The 19,720-nt window shown below is 44.1% G+C and overlaps 1 protein-coding gene across 1 annotated transcript in view; it reads left to right on the top strand.

Annotated features, from left to right (window-relative positions):
- The window catches only part of lrrc45 (leucine rich repeat containing 45), a 108,785-nt gene that overhangs the window by 69,499 nt on the left and 19,566 nt on the right, over positions 1–19,720 (top strand). Inside the window, exons 12-14 of the mRNA XM_037691552.1 lie at positions 8,499–8,591; positions 8,981–9,073; positions 14,163–14,336. Coding sequence (XP_037547480.1) covers positions 8,499–8,591; positions 8,981–9,073; positions 14,163–14,336 — 360 coding nt within the window. The remainder of the gene's footprint in view (positions 1–8,498; positions 8,592–8,980; positions 9,074–14,162; positions 14,337–19,720) is intronic.

Genomic DNA, 19,720 nt, shown 5'->3' with positions numbered 1-19,720 from the left:
TTGTTTCAGATGTAATGGACACGGGGACGGAAAACAAAGAAGATAACAAAGCAGAAAAGTGAGAGAAGAGTTCAAATGTAAAGAAGGAGATAGGAATAGAGGAGAGAGAGAGGGATAAAGAGAACACCAGTCAACATCATTGAAGTCTGCCTCTAGACCTGCGGAAAGAGAAAAAAAAAAAAAAAAAACGACAAAACCAAGAAACCACAACAACAAGCAACTTATATAATGATATTTGTAACATCATTAGAAAGTATTTTATACATTACATGGTAATACAATATATATTTGATGGCCACCACAACCCAACTGAGTGTGTATCTGATAAACACCTGAATCTAAACACCTGTGTGAGCATGCTTATCACTATAAGGTTTCTCATAAAAATGTTCAATAGTGGATGTGGGGACCCATAAACCCGTCCCCGCAGGACACGAAGGTAACACAGGGAAGCCCGGAACCACAGACACACAACGGCCCCCAAGCCCGGAACTCCGGTAGTCCCCCAACAGGGATACTCGCACTATTAGACATTTTCTTGAGTTTTTCATGACTGATGTGTAATTACAGGAGTTAACAGTGTGATAATTAGCCCCCATAATCGAACCATGAGAAACATTAATGAACACGCAATAATTCAGAACCCAAAAATAGTGAAAGTTGCAGTGATGGGCAGATCCAGGTGTATTAACGAGATTCAGTGACTCCAGATAGTCTGAGATCTGAAAATAGTGACAATAATATGAATGGTGCAGAAAAGTCTCAGACCATAAAACGTTACAATTCAAATGGGCAAACAAACCCAACAAGGTGGCCCAACTGCAGTTTGAATTGGGCTGAGGGGGACTCCGGCCCCCCAGTGAAGATGGATGGATGCTCCCATGAGAAACAGAAGCTGGGTCCAATATCAACAGGCAGAAACAGAAACAGATAATTTGCAGCAAATAACAGAGCGAGCTGCCAGAAAATCCTCCTGAAGTGAAAGGCATGGTCCTAACTCGTTTCAGGTCAACAGGAGACAACAACGTAATCCAGAATAAAAATAATTAATATCCAGGTGAGTTTAGATGGAGGCCTGCAGCAACTCCGATGCAAACTCCAAACTTATCTCAAGCACCACGCAGCCCTGCTCCTCCACGCTGCTCCTCCGCTTCTCTGCACGTCACCTCCGCACCCGACAGCACGAGAGGCACCCCCGGTGAAAAACAAGACTGACCGAAGAGGCTGAGGCTGAAGTCGTCACTGGTCCGGTCCTGTTCTGCTCCAGTCCGGCTCCGGCGCTCCACAGCATGAGAGACAAAGAGGCTGAAGTTGTCCCTGGCCCAGTTCTGCTCCGGTCCGGTTCCGGCGGCGCTTCAAAGCATCAGAGCATCTTCTCCAGGCGAACACAGCGACTCCACGGAGGTGGACAGTCCTTCGTTAAAAATAATGGGCTGCTCACTCAGGCTGAGATTGGCTCTGTGAAGACGAAGTCCCCCACAGCCACCTTGGTTCGGTTCTGGTCCAGTTCGGGGGTCACAGGCACACTTCCCCCACACCAATGAAGACACCACGAGGGCCAGTCCAGTAGAAAACCAGCGAAATACCACCCGGCGATTCTTGTCGGAACCAGGTAGAACCACAAAGGTCCAGATGAGATGTTTGTTGGGGTCCAGAGAGAGGGAGAAAAAAACACTGGACCTTCGTGCGATGACTCCCCAGCTCGAGGAGTCACTTGACCGGCAGGGTGCGCTCAGAGTTACCAGTGGAGTGGGAGCGGCCTGTCCTGGACCAAAATATATTTTTGGACGGTCCCGTCCAGCTCTCTGAGTCATTGAACACCGAATTCTGTTGGAAGAGGGACCAACTTTAGTCTGGTTAGAAAAAACGGGTCAGTTTTATGATAAAAGACTGCAGAGAAGCCGGAGGGAGCTGCTATCCATCAGCTCGCCGGAAGTGAAAAATGAGGTCCATTTAGGCTTTGATGGATCGCTGTCTGGCTGTAGACCATCTGAAAATTAGCTGAACTTTTTTTTACCTCTTTCAAGGCCAGTCAGCTCGCGGTCAAATGGCTGCGTGTGGCTGGTGAATGAGCGCTCATTGAGCACTGAATCGTACGTTGATGTCACTACCTTTTTGAATGTGGCACTTTAGTGTTCTTTAGCATCTGGTTATAGACACAGATTAAATGCTAAATATGAGTATTTCTATATTTATCGCCACAGTAATGGTGTTATACACATTAGTTGTAAATATTCAAAATAATATGTGTTTGTTTAGTGCTTACCTATAACATAAACATTTAAGGAATAATCATTTTTAATAATTGTATTAAAAGTTACAAATGTTGTCTTTGATGCCTGTTTGTTTTCCAAATGTTTTAGTGTGTGTGAATGACAGGCATCAACTTAAAACACATTGTAGAATGGTGCTTTATGAAGTTCAGTCCATTTCCTTGTATTAGTAGACCGGCAGATCTGCCACATCCAATACAACGGACATTCTGATGTATCGCTGCAGTGGGCCAGCCCGCTCAACAAGGCATCTACGTATATTTGTCTATGGAGGCAAGCTTGAATCGCCAACTTATCATGGTGGAGGAGTTTGTGTGCCTGAATGATCCTAGGAGTTATGCTGTCTGGGGCAATTATAATTGTCCCTGGTAGGGTTTTGCAAGGCAGATTGGTCCTAGGTGACAGGTGACAGGCCAGACAAAGAGCAATTCAGAAGATTTTTATGGACATAACACAGCAAGGAACTCAGTGTCCCTTGCCCGGACGTGGTTTACCGGGCTCCACCCTGGAGCCAGGCCTGGGGGAGGGGCTCATCGGCGAGCACCTGGTGACCGGGTCTCTACCCATGGGGCCCGGTCGAGCTCAGCCAGAAGGAGCAGCATGTGTTTGCCTTCCTGTGGACACACCACCTGCAGGAAGGGCCATAAAAGTCAGGTGTGTGATGCCTTGGGCAGTGGCCAAAGGCAGGGACCTTGGTGCTCTGACCCTGGCTTATGAAAGTTGGCTCTTGGGACATAGAACGTGGCCTCTCTGGTGGGGAAGGAGCCTGAGCTTGTGCGTGAGGTTGAGAGGTACCAACTAGATATATTTGGGCTCACCTCAATGCACAGCATGGGCTCTGGAACCAGTCTCCTTGAGAGGGGCTGGAACTTATTCCACTCTGGAGTTGCCCACGGTGAGAGGTGTTGAGCTGGTGTGGGTTTACTTGTAGCCCCCCGACTTGGTGCCTGTGTGTTGGAGTTTTACCCAGTAGATGAGAGGGTGGCTTCCCTTCACCTTGGGGTGGGGGAATGGACTCTGACTGTTGTCTATGCCTATGCACCGAACGGCAGTTCAGAGTATCTGGCCTTCTTGGAGTCCTTGGCAGGGGTGCTGGAAGGTGCACCAGCTGGGGACTCCTTTATTCTGCTGGGGGAATTCATTGCCCACGTGGGTAATGACAGTATGACCTGGAGGGGTGTGACTGGGAGGAACAGCCTCTCTGGTCTGAACCCGAGTGGTGTTCTATTGTTGGACTTCTGTGCTAGTCATATTTTTTCCATCACAAACACCATGTTCAGACAAAAGGGTGTCCATAAGTGCACTTGGCACGAGGACGCCTTAGGTTGTAGATCGATTATAGTCTTCATAGTCATGTCATCTGATTTGTGGCCCTTTGTTTTGGACACTCGGGTGAAGAGACGAGCTGAGCTGTCAACTGATCACCACCTGGTAGTGAGTTGGATCAGATGGTGGGGGAAGATGCCATACAGACCCGGTAGACCCAAACATGTAGTGAGGGTTTGCTGGGAACGCCTGGCAGAATAACCCATCAGAGAGATCTTCAACTCGCACCTCCAGGAAAGCTTTAACCACATCCCAGCTGAGGTGGGGGACATTGAGTCTGAGTGGGCCATGTTCCGCACCTCACTTGTTGAGGTAGCTGCCTTGAGCTGTGACCACAAGGTTGTCGGTGCTTCTCGTGCTGGCCATCCACGAACTCGGTGGTGGACACACCGGGTTAGGGAGGCTGTCAAGCTGAAGAAGGAGTCCTATCGGGCCTTGTTAGCCAGTGAGACTCTGGAGGAAGCTGAGGAGTACCGGAGGGCCAAGAAATCCGTTCGGATGTGGGAGGAGTTCAGTGAGACCTTGGATAACGACTCTCGGTCGACTCCGAGGAGATTCTGGCAAACCATCAAATGTCTGAGGAAAGAAAAACAGCACTTCACTAACACTGTGTTATTCAGTGAAGGTGCGCTGCTGTTGACCTCAACCAGTGATGTTGTCGGGAGGTGAAAAGAATACTTCTCGGACCTTCTCAATCCCACCAGCACGTTCTCCATGGAGGAAGCTGAGTTGGAGGATTTTGGGGTTGATCCATCCATAACTGTGGCTGAGGTCGCCAAGGTATTTAAAAAGCTCCGAGGCGGCAGGGCTCTGGGAATGGATGAGATTCACCCTGATTTCCTTAACATCCTCTGGATGTTGTGGGGCTGTCTTGGCTGGCACATCTTTGCAACGTCACATGGACATCGGGGGCAGTGCCACTGGATTGGCAGACTGGGGTAGTGGTTCCCCTCTTCAAAAGGGAGACTGGAGGGGGTGCTTCAATTATAGGGGCATCACTCTCCTCAGCCTCCCTGGTAAGGTCTATTCAGGGGTATTGGAGAAGCGAGTTTGATCGTTGGTCGAACCTCAGATCCAGGAGGAACATTGTGGGTTCCATCCTGTCCGTGGAACACTGGATCAGCTCTTTACCCTCACTAGGGTCCTTGAGGGGTCATGGGAGTTTGCCCATCCTGTCTACATGTGTTTTGTGGATTTGGAGAAGGCATTCGAACGTGGTACACTGTGTGTGTGTGTGGGGGGGGGAGTTGCTTCGTGAGTATGGGATTGGGGGCCCGTTGCTACAGGCTGTTCAGTCCCTATACAAGCGGTGCAAGAGCTTGGTTTGCATTGCTAGCAGAAAGTCGAATCCCTTCAGGGTGGGAGTTGGACTCTGCCACGGCTGCCCGTTGTCACTGATTCTGTTCATAACTTTTATGGACAGAATTTATCAGTGCAGCCAGTGGGCAGAGGGTTTCCGGTTCGGTGGTCTCAGGATTCCATCTCTGCTCTTTGCAGATGATGTGGTCCTGTTGTGCTACGATTTTCATCTCTTACTACAGCGGTTCGCAGCCGAGTGTGAAGCAACTAGGATGAGAATCAGCACCTCCAAATCTGAGGCCATGGTCTTCAACCGGAAAAGGGTGGATTGCTCTCTCCATATCGAGGGTGAGGTTCTGCCTCAAGTGGAGGAGTTCAATTAACTTGGGATTTTGTTCACGAGTGAGATAAAAATGGAGCGCGAAATTGACAGACGGATTGGTGCAGCATCTGCAGTATTGCTGACTCTGTACTGGTCCGTTGTGGTAAAGAGACAGCTGAGCTGTAAGGCAAAACTCTCAGTTTACCGGTCGGTTTACATTCCTACCCTCACCTATGGTTGCGAGCGCTGGGTAGTGATCAAAAGAATGAGATTGCGGATACAGGCAGTTGAAATGAGTTTCTTCTGCAGGGTAGCTGGACTCTCCCTTAGAGATAGGGTGAGAAGTTTGGTTATTCGGGAGAGACTCGAAGTAGAACCGCTGCTCTTCCACATCGAGAGGAGCCAGTTGAAGTGGTTCAGGCATCTGGTAAGGATGCCCCCTGGACGCCTCCCTAGGGAGGTTTTTCGGGCATGTCCGACTGGGAGGAGACCCCGAGGAAGACCCAGGACACTCTGGAGAGACTATGTCTCTCGGTTGGCCTGGGAACGCCTTGGAATCCTCCCAGAAGAGCTGGAAGAGGTGGCTGTGGAAAGAGATGTCTGGGCTTCCCTGCTGAAGCTGCTACCCCCGCGACCCGACTTTGGAACAAGCGGAAGATAATGGATGGATGGATTGATGGCAACCTTGACCTGTGTCAAGAGTGAGTCATAGACATAAATGGCGGAGAGAATCCGGTAATTTTTCAAAATAAAATGTCGTTCAGAATCAGATACTAAATAAAACAGAAATAATTTAAGTTATGTAATCTGTCTGTGCGTCCCGGTACCAATTGACCCACGGACCGGTAGCGGTCCGTGGCCCGGGAGTTGGGGACCTGTACTAACCTGCCCCTTTAGCGGGTGCACCTGTTCAATTAACACAAACTGTTAATCAGCCAATCACATGGCAGCAACTTAATGCTTTTAGGCATCTAGATATGGGTAAGACGACTGGTTGAAGTCCTAAGCAAGCATCAGAATGGGGAAGAAAGATTTAAGAGACTTTAAATATGGCATGGTTAGTGCCAGACATATTTTATTAACTGCTGATCTCCTTGGATTTTCACATCCAACCATCATTAGTTTAAAGAGAATGGTCTGAAAAAGAGGAAATATCCAGGGCGGTTATAAAAATGCCTTGTTAATGTCAGAGGAGACTGAGGGCTATGGCCAGACTGGTTTGATAAGAAGTCCTGAGGTAACAGGTCATGGTGAAAAGCTTGGACATCCCTCTGTCCAGTGACACTCTAGCTCATGCTGGGGGGGATTCCAAGGTATATTTCCTGACCATAGAGGATAAGATAATTATTTCAGCAGGCTCTGACTTGGAAGTTTTTCTGGAGGGATGTGCCTGAAAGTCCTCCATTGGTTGATAACCAGGAGTCATCCTGATCAGATTCCCAAACCACCTCATTTACTTAACTCACTTCAATATAAAAAGAAATGGGATTATTCCACCTTTTTAAGACCAAGTACCACGGCTTCATATTTGGAGGAGCTGATTCTCACTCTGCCTGTGTCACACTCTGCTGTGAAACCTACAATGAAACAAGAAAAAATCTGCACCGAAAACACCCTGGATGAAACTTACCAAGGAGGCTCAGCATTGTGATCACCTGATAGTCTGATCCTCCTTTTCATTTATTGGAGCCACTGTCCCGTCTGCTGCTCTTGTCTTGATCAATCATGCAACATTGAAGAGGCATGCTAATCCCAACAGACCCACAACATCCAGAACTGTATGCGTCTCAGGTTGACTCCTATCCACTCATGGCACCCAGTTGCTGAGAAGATTTTTAATTACCTTTGCAACCTCTGCCATGGTAATGGAGCTGCCTTTTTCTAAGTCTTCAGACTTTGTCTACTCAGTGGTGGATGATGAACATGATGGATGGCTTGAGGATGTTGTAAGATAAGGAGGATATATAGACAAAGTAAAAGTGACCTTAGCCCAAAACATTGATGAACACCTTGGTGACTGTGGAGGACACATCTTAAATTAAACAAAATACAGTTTGCCACATAAATGTGACTGAACTCTTTTCAATGCAGTACCCTTGAGTCCAATGAGATATTCCAGTGTCTACATTCAAATGATGTAATAAAGTGCCTGATGAAACATTGCTATCCAACAGGACCAGCGCAGATACAAAACTATTGGTAACCTTAGGAAGATCAGTAGTTACTCAAGTATAGTTTCAGTGCTGTGATGTCTTCTTCAAGGATACTAGAAACTTTATGAAAGTCATCTTTCTGGAAATGAACTATAATTTGTCCTTTACTTTGAACCAAAACCTAGTATTTTATTGTGAAACTGATCCAATATTTTATCAACTGTAGCTAACATCTTTTGTACCTTAGCAACAACACATTACTGCACCCAAAATAATGAAACTTTGTTGTAAAAAATGTTAAAGATCTTATGTTTACCATGCCTTTCATCTTAGATGGTTGTCTGATTCTGGAGAAGGCTGGCAACTGTTATCTGAGGCATTCTGTGAAACAGCTGTGACAGTGTAGGTTGCTTTAAAGGCTGTTGAGTCTCTAAAACCAATGCAAGAGCTGTATGTTCACCTTCAAAACAAAGTAAAACTTGTTCCAGTTCAGTTTGGATTCCACCAGCACAGCCCCTTGTCTCCAGTTTTGTTTATTTGACCTTGTAGTAATGAGAACGTTGCTTCAGTCTGTTGTGGTGAAGAAGAAGCTGAGTTGTAAGGCAAAACTCTGTTTAGTGACCTTCACCTATGCTCCTGAGGTATGGATGATGACAGAAAGAATGATCCTGGATACAAGTGGCTGAAATTAGTTTTCTCTGTAGATTACCTGGGCTCAATCTTAGAAATGGGGTGAAAAGTATAGTCATCTGAGGGGATCAGCTGAGGAGGTGGTTGGAGCATCTGATACAAATGCCACCTGGTGGACTCCCTCTTGCAGTCTTTAAGGCACGTCCCACTACGAGAGGACTCTGGACCTGACCCAGAACTCGCTAAATGACTCATGTCTCTCTGGCCTGGAAATGCCTTGAGTTCACCCAGGAGGAACTGGAGAGTGTCAATTGGGAAAGGGATGGCTAGGTTTCCTTCTTGAAACTGTTGCCAGCCTGACCTCGGATAAATGGATGGATGGAAGAATGTATGAACTTTACATATATTTTGCAATTAGATTTACAAACTTTATGTATTAATTTAGATGCAAACATTTTAAGGTAAAAGTTGTTCAAAGTTTTCTTTCTCATGCAGATAGAGCACCTCAATCGTCATCTAGAAGAGAGTGAGAGAGCTTTGCAGGATCGTATCTTCAAACTTGAAGGACAGAGGATACAATTGGAGGAGGTCAGAAAATCGTTTTTCATGGTACTATGGAGAGGCTTGAAAATCTGACATAAATAAATGTTTATCATTAACTTCACTCTTTAGTAGAAAACAACTGTCAACATTCTTTTTTATCTGTTTATACCATTTTTACAAAGCAGGACAAAACCTAAATAGTTTATAAAACAAAATGAATGCATTTGACCTTATATAATAGTAAAAATTATTGACATTGTAAAGTTCTGACAGTACTTGTTCTCACAAATTGTCATACTTAAAACAGTGTTGACCAAATGGTACACCAAGACTTTGACAACTTTGGGTGTATCTATGTAGACATTTACATTCAGTTTATTATAAAAACATCCCTTCATACATTTTTATGGTAATGCATTATCTTTCTATTGAAGGAGCTAAGCAAAACTAAAGCAGCCAACATTACAGAGAAAGCCCAAGCAGGGGAGGAACTGGGAAGAACCATTGCTCAAGTGCGTCAGGAGGAGGTTGGTTCAAAACATCACTTTTTCACACTTTCCTGTTCACACATGCACTTCACAAAGACACATTCTGTGCTGAATATACGCACATTCTTACAGCTGGAGATGCAAGGAAGGGTACAGAACACACAGCATGAGGTGAACTATTTTGATTTTAGTTATGTTTAAAGGTACTGCAATAGTTTATAACAAGTCAACTCGGTGTGACAAAAACAACAAAACATGTTCAAATCAAATTATACATACAGTAATTCAATTCCCAGTCAAATCCATATTAAAAATATACTTAAAATATTTAAAAAATATATTAAAAAGCTTATAAAAAATGTATTATAATTTCGAGTAAACAAATAATTGTTTTTAAGTGTTAATCTTGTTAAATGCTTGTTAAAGTCCTCCCATGCACGCTCGCACGGCCGCCATTTGGCAGCCAATCGATTTTTGGCTCAAAACCGGCCCACATTTCCAGGTGGTCAGCTGTGACACTTAACAAATGTGACGCATCAGCGGTGATGCATAATAGATGCGACTTATACGGCAAAGTGACTTATTTATGTGGTTTTTTTTCCACTCTATTAGACATTTTTGGACAACGGCAAGTACGGTAATTTGTGATAATGGTCTATTTACACATGTTCCATATTCCTTTCATCTGGTGATGAATTTAACAGAACTCCTGGAATGTTTAGGACATTGGAAATACTTTTGTATCCATCCCCTGACTTGTTTTATTTTTCAATAATCTTTTCTCTGAGTTAAATCAGGACAGTCACTTTAAAGGGGGTAAATATTTATGCAATTACTTATTTTAAATTTCATAGACATGATTCCGGTAAGATGGCACTCGTGTACATGGCTTGCAATCCACCTCTGCTGATAGTGTTCGGATTATTTTCGTTTTGTTCATTTTTTTATCTGTGACATAAACGCACTACTGATGTATGACCGACAAGAGCTTCTGGATCTTCGTTTTTCTGTCATCGATGTCGCTTATTTGGAACAATATGAGCGTACCTCTGGACACCCCCCCCCCCCCCCCCCGCTAGCTTACCTCCGCTGTGCTCCTCACCTGCCTGCCCGGAGACATCGCTTCAGACTCCGGGGAAAACGTGCTGGGCTGCTGGCAAAGTTTAAAGCCCAGCACGCTGCATCTTCCTCTTCAGCTGGTGGTCATGGTTTCCATTGCCAGCTTCCCGCGTGCCCGGACCAGGTAAACAACGGGAGTTGTCAGCCGGTGCGCAGCTCGGACTGACCCGGAGGGGCTGTTATTGAAAATCTGAAGCCACTGATGCGCACGAACTTCACAGCTGCTGGCTCCACTTTGAACAGTATCCGGTTGTGTTTGGTCAACGCAAGATCTGTTACCAACAAAACTTTTAACCTCAGGGACCACTTTCAAGAGCTCGAGTTGAACTTTTTCTGCATCACAAAGACTTGGATGTCTCTGGGTGAGTCCAGCACCTTGACGGAATTATTGCCACCGAACTATCTGTATTTTAACGCACCGCGGCCATCGGGCCGGTGCGGTGGTGGATTATTAACAATATTCAAACCAACTTTTGACTGTAAACAGCTGCCCATCCCAGTTTCCCGCGCCAGTTTTGAGATGAGCATCTTTGAACTCGGCCATTTGCCTCCGACGTTATGTGCGCTCGTCTACCGCCCACCTCGATCTAAGGACTTCATAAATGAGTTTTCTGACTTCTTGGCTGAAATCACACAAAAATATGATCATGTTTTCATTTTTGGGGACTTTAATTTGCACGTGTGCTGTCACGAAAAGCCCTTGGTTAAGGACTTTTTAGATTTATTGGACTCATTTAATCAAACTCAGCATGTAAACGGTCCCACCCAAGAGCGCAGACATTCACTGGACCTTGTTTTAACTCGTGATGTGACTGTTAGTAATCTTGAAATTGGTGATAATGTTTTTCAGACCACATGCCAGTCCGGTTTGAGTTCACCCTCCTCCATCTAACTCCTAAGCTGTGCATTCCTGCACGTTGCAGCCGGACCATTAATCATTTCACTGCTGCACGTTTCACAGATGTTTATAACTCTGAAATGATCATTCAGCCCCCGGTGTTTCTCACCACCACTGAGGAGCTGACATCCAAGTTCAACTCTGTCTGCTTAAAGACTCTGGATCATGTTGCACCTGTTAAAACCAAAAAAATCAAAACTCAGAGCAGAACCTTGGCTGAGTGACGTCACCAAGGCCGTTAGGCAGCAATGTAGGAGGGCGGAGCTAAAGTGGAGAAAAGACAGGCTGCAGGTCTCTTTCCAAATACTTAAAGAGAGTTGGCACTGTTATCAGAAAGCAGTGAAAGCTGCTAAATCCAAATACTTATCTGATATAATTACCTCAAACTCTCGCAACCCACGTGTCCTCTTCTCCACCCTAAACTCTGTTCTCCACCTCACTGAACCATCACCTCTGGAAGCCTCGATTGAGCTGTGCGAGAACTTCTTACATTTCTTTTTGGAAAAAATTGCGACCACTCAGGCTCTCATTTCCCCTTCAACTCATGACCCATCCATCCCACCTCAATCTGTAGCTCCATTTGACCATTTTGAACCCATCACTCCATCTTCTCTGGAGCAAGTCATGTGCAGCTTGAAATCTTCTGGTTCCCCTTTGATGTGGTCCCCCCTCGACTACTAAAGGAGGTTTTTCCTACTCTAGGTCATTCCATTCTTACTATAATAAACAGTAGTTTAAAATCCTTTAAACATGCTGCTGTCCAGCCTCTCATGAAAAAAACAAACCTTGACCCCTCAGTCGTATCCAACTTCCGGCCTGTCTCCAGACTCCCATTTGTTTCTAAACTACTGGAGAAACTAGTCGAGTCCCAGTTGAAGTGCTTCCTGGAGGGTCACGCCATCTTAGAGCTTTTCCAATCTGGCTTTAAACCTCTCCATAGCACCGAAACTGCCCTGCTGAAGGTCTTTAACGACATCTTCAGATCCACAGATACCGGTGATTCTGTGCTGCTTGTCCTGTTGGACCTCACAGCCGTCTTTTACACCATCGACCTTGAGATCCTCATTGCGAGGTTGGAGCAGTTGGTGGGCATCACAGGATCAGCCCTCAGTTGGTTCAGATCTTACCTCACTGACAGATCCTTTTGTGTCTCCATCAAGGATTTTAGTTCTGCAGTGGCAGAGCTTAAATGGGAGGTTCCGCAGGGGTCCATCCTGTGTCACCTCCTATTTTCTTTATACCTGCTGCCACTTGGTGCTTTTTTCTGGAAACAAAACATGCCCTTTCACTTCTACGCCGATGACTGTCAAATTTACTTCCCCCTAAGACGCAATGGCACATGCTCTATTCAACCTCTGCTCGACTGCCTGGCTGACATCAGGGACTGGATGGCTTTAAACTTCTTACGTTTCAATGAAAAGAAGTCTTAAGTCTTGTTGTTCCCTCCCAATGACATGATCACAAACCACTGCATCGACCTTTCCGCTCCAACCCTGTCAGAAAAACAAATAGTCACTAACCTGGGAGTGATAATGGACCCTTCCCTGAAACTTAACAATCATGTAAACATGATCGTTAAATCATGTTTCTTCCAACTGAGGCGGCTGTCTAAACTGAAGCCCATATTGTCCAAAAATAACCTGGAGACAGAAATACATGCATTCATTACGTCAAGGCTTGATTACTGCAATTCGCTCCTGTTTGGTATCAGTCAGACCTCCATTGCACGACTACAACTGGTCCAGAATGCAGCAGCTTGATTTTTAACCAGTACAGGCAAAAGAGAGCACATTACACCAGTTTTGGCCTCACTGCACTGGTTACCGGTTCACTTTCGAATCCAGTTCAAAATACTCCTGTATGTCTACAAATCACTGAACAGTTCCCCCCCCCCCCCCCCCCCACATCTCTCTGATCTGCTACAACCGTATGTCCCACCACTTTCCCTGAGGTCAGCGGACCAGTTGCTCCTCACAGTTCCAGGAACTAGTCTTAAGCGCAGAGGTGACGGGGCCTTCTCTGTAGCAGGACCAAGACTTTGGAACGAGTTACCTCTGCTTGTCAGACAGGCCCCCTCCCTCTCGGTTTTCAAGTCCCGTTTAAAAACTCACTACTATTCAGTAGCTTTCAACACCAGATGATCTGTGTTTTGATCCTGTATGCTCCACACTGGTTTGTCGTCATTATCTGCATCGTTTTATGTCTATATTCTGATTTACCTCATTTTGTATTTTGCTTTGTGTGTTACCTGTTGTTCTGTCTATACAGCACTTTGGTTGGCCTTGTCGCTGTTTTAAGTGCTCTATAAATAAAATGGTATGGTATAATATGTTACTATAGGCAAAATGGTGAGGGACAAACCATTCAAAATGAATCAAACAAACAAAACAATGAAACAGATATCTAAATGACAGAGAAGAAAACCATGAACTAGTTCCCTTAGCCCAGCAGCTTGTCACCCCATGGCTCAGCCAAGGTCTCTGCCCAGGATTACGCCACTGGCTCATCTACAGCACCTGTCTGAAACCATGTTGCCACTATGCTATACTCCTGTCACCAGGGGGGTGCAGTGTGACTCTGCTGCTCCAAGCTACTGCTGATTGGGGCCCTAGCCCAGCACCTCTCCATGTACAAAGCCAGTTGTTGGAGTTACTGCCAGGCCAATACTCTAACAGTCTTGCTTTGCTTTGCATTTAGTTTTACCTAGTTTCTCTTGAAGGTTCAGGCAGTAAAACTAATTGATCCTGATATAGCAGTAAAACATACAGTAGGTTGTCACTTGTAACATAAATTTCCTTAATCATTAACGTGTCCCACTATATTGACTCAATATGTTTTCCAGTATAAATCAGATAAAATGTCTGAGAGGTCAATCAAAATCTCAAGATAGGGATCTAGTGCAACACACACACACACACACACACATTTCTATTTTGTATCAAAAATTTGATGGTCATAGCTTTTATCAAAGAAGGTGCTGAAAAACAGGAAAAAATCTTACAATAACTTGGTTAACTGCATTTTTCTGTATTTTAAATTATTCACCATGTAACATCAACATTACTTTTTCCCTGCACAGCACTTACGTTTCATCTTCCTTCCGTTGAGAAGCAGGAACGTGTGTCTTCCCTGGAGGAGAAGCTCCGCTCTGTGCGTTCATCCATGCAGGAGATGCAGCTCCGCGGCTCCCAGCAAAAACAAACTATTTCTGAACTGCAGGCCAAGAACAGCCAACAGACCTCAGAGATGGACAGCTTGAGGCGAAGGATGGACGAGCTACAACAGGTCAGAACTCACCAGCTGCATGTTGTGGGCCTCATCAATCCAGTCTGTCTTGTTGTGTGTTCAGTGTTTAATCAGATGGTGGCCCACTTGAATTAAAGCATTTTAATTGTCACACAATACATTATGTTGATGTAGATATTTTTGTTAAAGTTAGAATCAGACCAAAGAAAATCTACATATTATGTTAACATATTTGAAAGTTCCAAGTACATACTACTGGTTTCATCAAATGAACTTTGACTGTTTTTATTGAGTGAAGTTTTCTTGAGCCGCAAGGTATTATTATGCAAAGACAAGAAGTAGAAATGGAAGTCAAAAACAGAAACAAAACACAAATGAAAACGATTCCTGACTGTATTCGAGCAGAGCTCATGTTCATGCACATTTTATCACAACTACAAGCAGGTCTCCACAAATGGCCAAAGTTGCTGTTTTCCATGTAAACACAACACACATTCTGGGTTCGCCATCCCCACTTTGACTGTATGAGTCCTCGAGGCTCAGTGAGACTAAGGGTGCATTCACACCAGCCCTGTTTAGTTCGCTTTAATCGAACTCTAGCTTGTTTTTCTAGAAAGTCCGGTTCGTTTAGGGAGGTGTGAACGCGCCATCGAACTTTGTCACGGAACAAAAAGGCGAACTCTGGCTCGGGCTAAAACCTAGGTCTCGGTCCGGTAGAAGCGAACTCCAGCATGGTCGAGTGCAGTGTGAATGTAAATAGACCGAGCCCCGCTCTGCAGGACAAACAAACACACATTTCTCTGACCTTATATGGAGCCGTCAGCTGCCTTGTGTGGAAAAACAACATTCTCCATGGTCTTCTGTCTCATCTTCTGCTCATGCTAAGTCCATTTTTGAAAAATGACAAAATATAACTCCTAAAACTGCTAAAACTTGATGCCACTTCGTTTTTATTTTTATTTACAGAAGAAGAAGAAGTGTCTTCAGAGGTTTTTGTGTCGTTTCTTTCAGTAGTTCTAGGTGCAGCACCCCCACAGGTGAGCGGGGGAATAGGTTGGTTCAACAGGTTGACTCGACTGTACAGTGCAGTGTGAATGCAAACGCACCAGCTCAAATGTAACAAAAGGTCATGAATATTGGTCCCAAACCGAACCGAGTCTACCGGACTATCTGGTGTGAAAACAACCTAACCTGTATAAATAAAAGCTGAATAAATGTTGACACGCTGTTCTCTGGACTTTGATTACAAGTGTAGAACATGTAAGCCAGGTAAAAAAAGACCCCATACTGCCATTATTTTCCAGTGCAAATAAATAAAACTAAAACTTTGAGAGTTTTCAAATCCTTGTAACCTTCTCACCTGTTGTGTTATTACAACTAAAAATGCTTGGATTTTATGTGATAGATTAGCAGAAAGTAGCACATAATTGTAAATGAACTGACCACTAATGTTCTGTGACAAACATTAGGCCCCCACAAAGCAGCTGGATTTATACTGAGATGAAATCACACACTGGGGGGACTGTTTACTAATTAGATGATGTCTGAAGGAAACTGGATGCATTGGACTTTAGTTAGAGGTATCAGAGTAAAGAGTGCTGAATACAAATACGTGTACAGTACATGCCACACCTCATTCGTGGACAGGATCTCAAGGCGCAGTCGTATGGAAGGTGTCTGGTTTGGGAACCTCAGGGTCTCGTCTCTGCTTCATGCAGATGATGTGGTTCTGTTGGCCTCATCTTCAGCATTCACAGCTGAGTGCAAAGTAGCTGGGATGGGAGTCAGCTCCTTTAGGTCAGAGGCCATGGCCATGGTTCTCAATCAGAAACGAGTGGAATTCCCCTTTTGGGTTGGGGAGGAGTGACAACTTTGCCTCTGGTGGAGGAGTTCAAGTATCTGGGCGTCTTGTTCACGAGTGATAGTAGGATGGAGTGAGAGATGGATCTACTGATTGGGGCCTCATCCTCAGTAATGAGTGCATCGCTTCAGTCAGTCGTGGGGAAGAGAGAGATGGCCGCGGATTGGTAAACAGTGCTTCACCAGGCTTCCATCAGCCTTGCTGAAAAACTGCCTTTCATAATTATATCCTCACTGCCTCCACGCTGGATTCTGCCTCTGAGGTTGCTGTTGTCGCATGATTGACTCAAGGGAGTTGTAATGTGGCTTCTAAGTTAAAGAAATTTAAAGCTATGGAGTCTCTGCCCGCATGGTCTGTTGTCACAGCTACAGCCTCGGGCCGCCTTGGCTCCGAGGCGGCAAGTGTAGTAGGTGCAGCAGCAGGTGCATCATCCCCACCCTCACCGGGCAAATTACAGGCAGTAAGAGCAGAGCTTGATGGTACCACTAACAGGCCTTAGAGCAGAGTTTGACCAAGTCAAGCTAAGTGTAACAGAGACTGAAAATGGGCTGTCTGTGTGCTCAGATGAGGTAGAGACTGTGTGTGGCCATAGTGGAATTGAAGGATGAGGTGAATGGGCTGAGGAAAAAGCTTGAATCCATGGAGGGGGATACGAAAAGGAACAATATATTAGGATTATTGGAGTTCCTGAGTTGCTGGGCTCGTGCACACCTACAGTGATAGCCAAGATGCTATCGGAGGTGCTGAAGCTGGACAAGTCACCGCTGATCGACCACGTACACTGAACACCAGACAGGAGAGGCTTGGGTGATAAATCAAGAGCTATAGTAGTCAGACTGCATTATGATCAAGATTGTGTGAAGATATTACAACGAGCACACAGAGGTGGCCTGATCCACTACAAAAAAATCATCCATATTCATCACAGCTGATTAAACCCCGGGAGTGGCAAAGGCACGAGCGGTGTTCACAGAGGTGAGGTGTCTCCTGTGCGACCAGGTGTCCGGTATGGTCTTCTTTTTCCTGCATGGCACATCACGCATGGTGGGATGGACAAGGTGTTTGTCAACTCCATTAAAGCGATGGAATACATCAAGAGGAATGTCATTCCAGCGGCAAGGTGTGGATGAAACGATAGGGATGGCCTCCTTCAACCAGCTTTTTTGTTAAGCTTGTGTTTGACTCAATATTTGACTGTTAGGTCCTTTATTGGTGGTATGTACAAAATTTTATTTGTATTGAAGGGTGATTTTACAGAGTTAATGCTCTGAATTCATTGCTGTAAGTTCTGGTATATAGTGTGCACACTAATATGGGAATATTTTTCTTTTTTCTTTCTTTATTTATATTTTAGGTACACATTTGATATTTAAGGTAATATTTGCATATTTTGTTGTTTTTTTTGTTTGTTTGTTTGTTTTTTGAATTGCTATTACTCATCATATGTGGGCAGACGGGAGCCCAAATGGTCGGTTTGTGTTCTCTAGTGTAAGCACTAATGTGCGACTTTTCAGTTGACAGTGGTTTGTGTTCTCTCTGTGTTTGGATAGGAGAGAGGAGTGGGTTTATACCAGATCCGTCTTTTGGGGTTTTTGTTTCTTCTATCAAGTACTGGCTTGTGATATTTTGTGTGTAAATTATTTCTTGCTGTTCAACTATGACCAGCATTAAGGATGTTGGCCACTCTAGTGGCTGCCCAGTTAAATGTGTAAGCTAGAATATGAAATCCCTTAATGGTCCAGTAAAATTTCAGAAAATTTTGTAACACCTAAAACAGCTGAACACTGATATTGCGTTTTTACAGGAGACCCACATGCGTTCTACAGACAGTGGAAAGTTTGTTTAAAACAATGTTATGTTCAAGTGTTTCAATCTAATTTTCAATCCAAATCAAGAGGGGTAGCTATTCATTCATTCATTCATCTTTTATTTATACAAGCTAGTCTCATTGAGCCACGAAGACTCATTTACAAGAGGGATCTGTTACAGACAGAACATATGAAGTACAGACAACAATGACTATAAACTACAGTAAAATGCAGTTAAAATAAAAGTAGTGATATAAAACAATACATCAGGGTGCCATAAAACAAGGTAAAATACTACAAACAAGAACATATCTGCATTGATTATTCTATTGAGATTATCAAATGTTTAAAACCCCTTAAATAAATTAAGGTGGACAACTTCAGTTCTTGTTGCAAGGTGTTCCAAGTTACAGGAGCTGAGTAGGAAAATGCCTTTTTGCCAAGTTCAGTCCGCACTGAGGGGACGCTGCAGGTAATGATGTCCTGAGAGCGCATGTTATAACTGCACTGACGGCGTGACATGTGGGAGGAGATATAAGACGGTAGCAGACCAAGGAGTGATTTATAGATTAAAATGTACCAGTGAAAGAGCCTATGTGTAGATAATGACCAACTGACCAATGAGTTAGTCAGAGTCAGAGAGGTTGTATTGTCATTTCAGCTACGTACAAGTACATATTGAAATGAAACAGTGTTCCCCAGGATCACGGTGCAACATAGAATACATGCAAAACAAAACAACACAGTGCAGATATGCAACAGAACAATAAATACAAACAGACCTATAATAAATGCAAAAATACATCTAACCTAATCTAAACATTCTAATCTAAACAAGATTACATGAGTACAGTGATGGGTACGGTGGTTACAACCAGTTATGAATCTTAACGCACCATGGTAGACAGCATCCAACATCTGCAAGCAGCTGGCAGGGGCATTCATGTAAACACTGCCACCGTAGTCAATGGCCAGTAGGAAGGTAGTAGCTACAAGGCGTTTTCTGGCATTCAGAGTTGAGCAAGATCTATTTCTAAAAAAGAAACCCAGTTTTAATTTCAGGTTGATTTTTTTTACCAAGTTTATCAACTTTCTATCAACTATTATCAACTGTCTTTATCAACTATTACAGTTGGCAAGCAGGTACAATTTACAGCCTTGAGTGTGCATGCTGATACTGCCGGGCGGTATAATAATAATGATAATATTAATAATAACAATAATAATAATAATAATAATAATAAAGTGCTATGGGTTGTCATCATTGTATGTTCCCATACAAAGACAAAATTGACTCTCTGCATTTAACCCATCGCACCTGGGATACACCCAGGTGGAGCAGTGGGTAGCTATGTAATCGCCCTGGGAGCAATTCGGGATTAGGTGTCCTGCTCAGAGACACCACGAAATGTGGGAAAGGCTGGGGATCGAACCTGGGACTTTCTGGTCCTGAGTCGGCTGCCCTGCTTCTACCCCATTTTTGAAATTGCTTATCTTGGTCACAAAATCAGAATATCTTTCTTTGAGATTCAAATCCTTACTATTATCTGAGGAAAACTTTATCAAATTTCTTACGTCTGAAATTGAATTTTTTTTTCTTGAAGTTAAGTGAACACCAGAAATGCCACTCTGTATTGTCTAGGAGGCATTAAAGGCCTACCTGAGAAGTCAAATAATTTTGGGTTTGATATGGCTAGGACAGTATAAATATATATATATATATATATATATATATATATATATATATATATATA

The sequence above is a fragment of the Nematolebias whitei genome, chromosome 17 (assembly GCF_014905685.2).
Source record: "Nematolebias whitei isolate Nwh7 chromosome 17, NemWhi1, whole genome shotgun sequence".
Lineage (NCBI taxonomy): Eukaryota > Metazoa > Chordata > Actinopteri > Cyprinodontiformes > Rivulidae > Nematolebias > Nematolebias whitei.
This window is presented reverse-complemented; position numbering and strand designations above follow the sequence as displayed.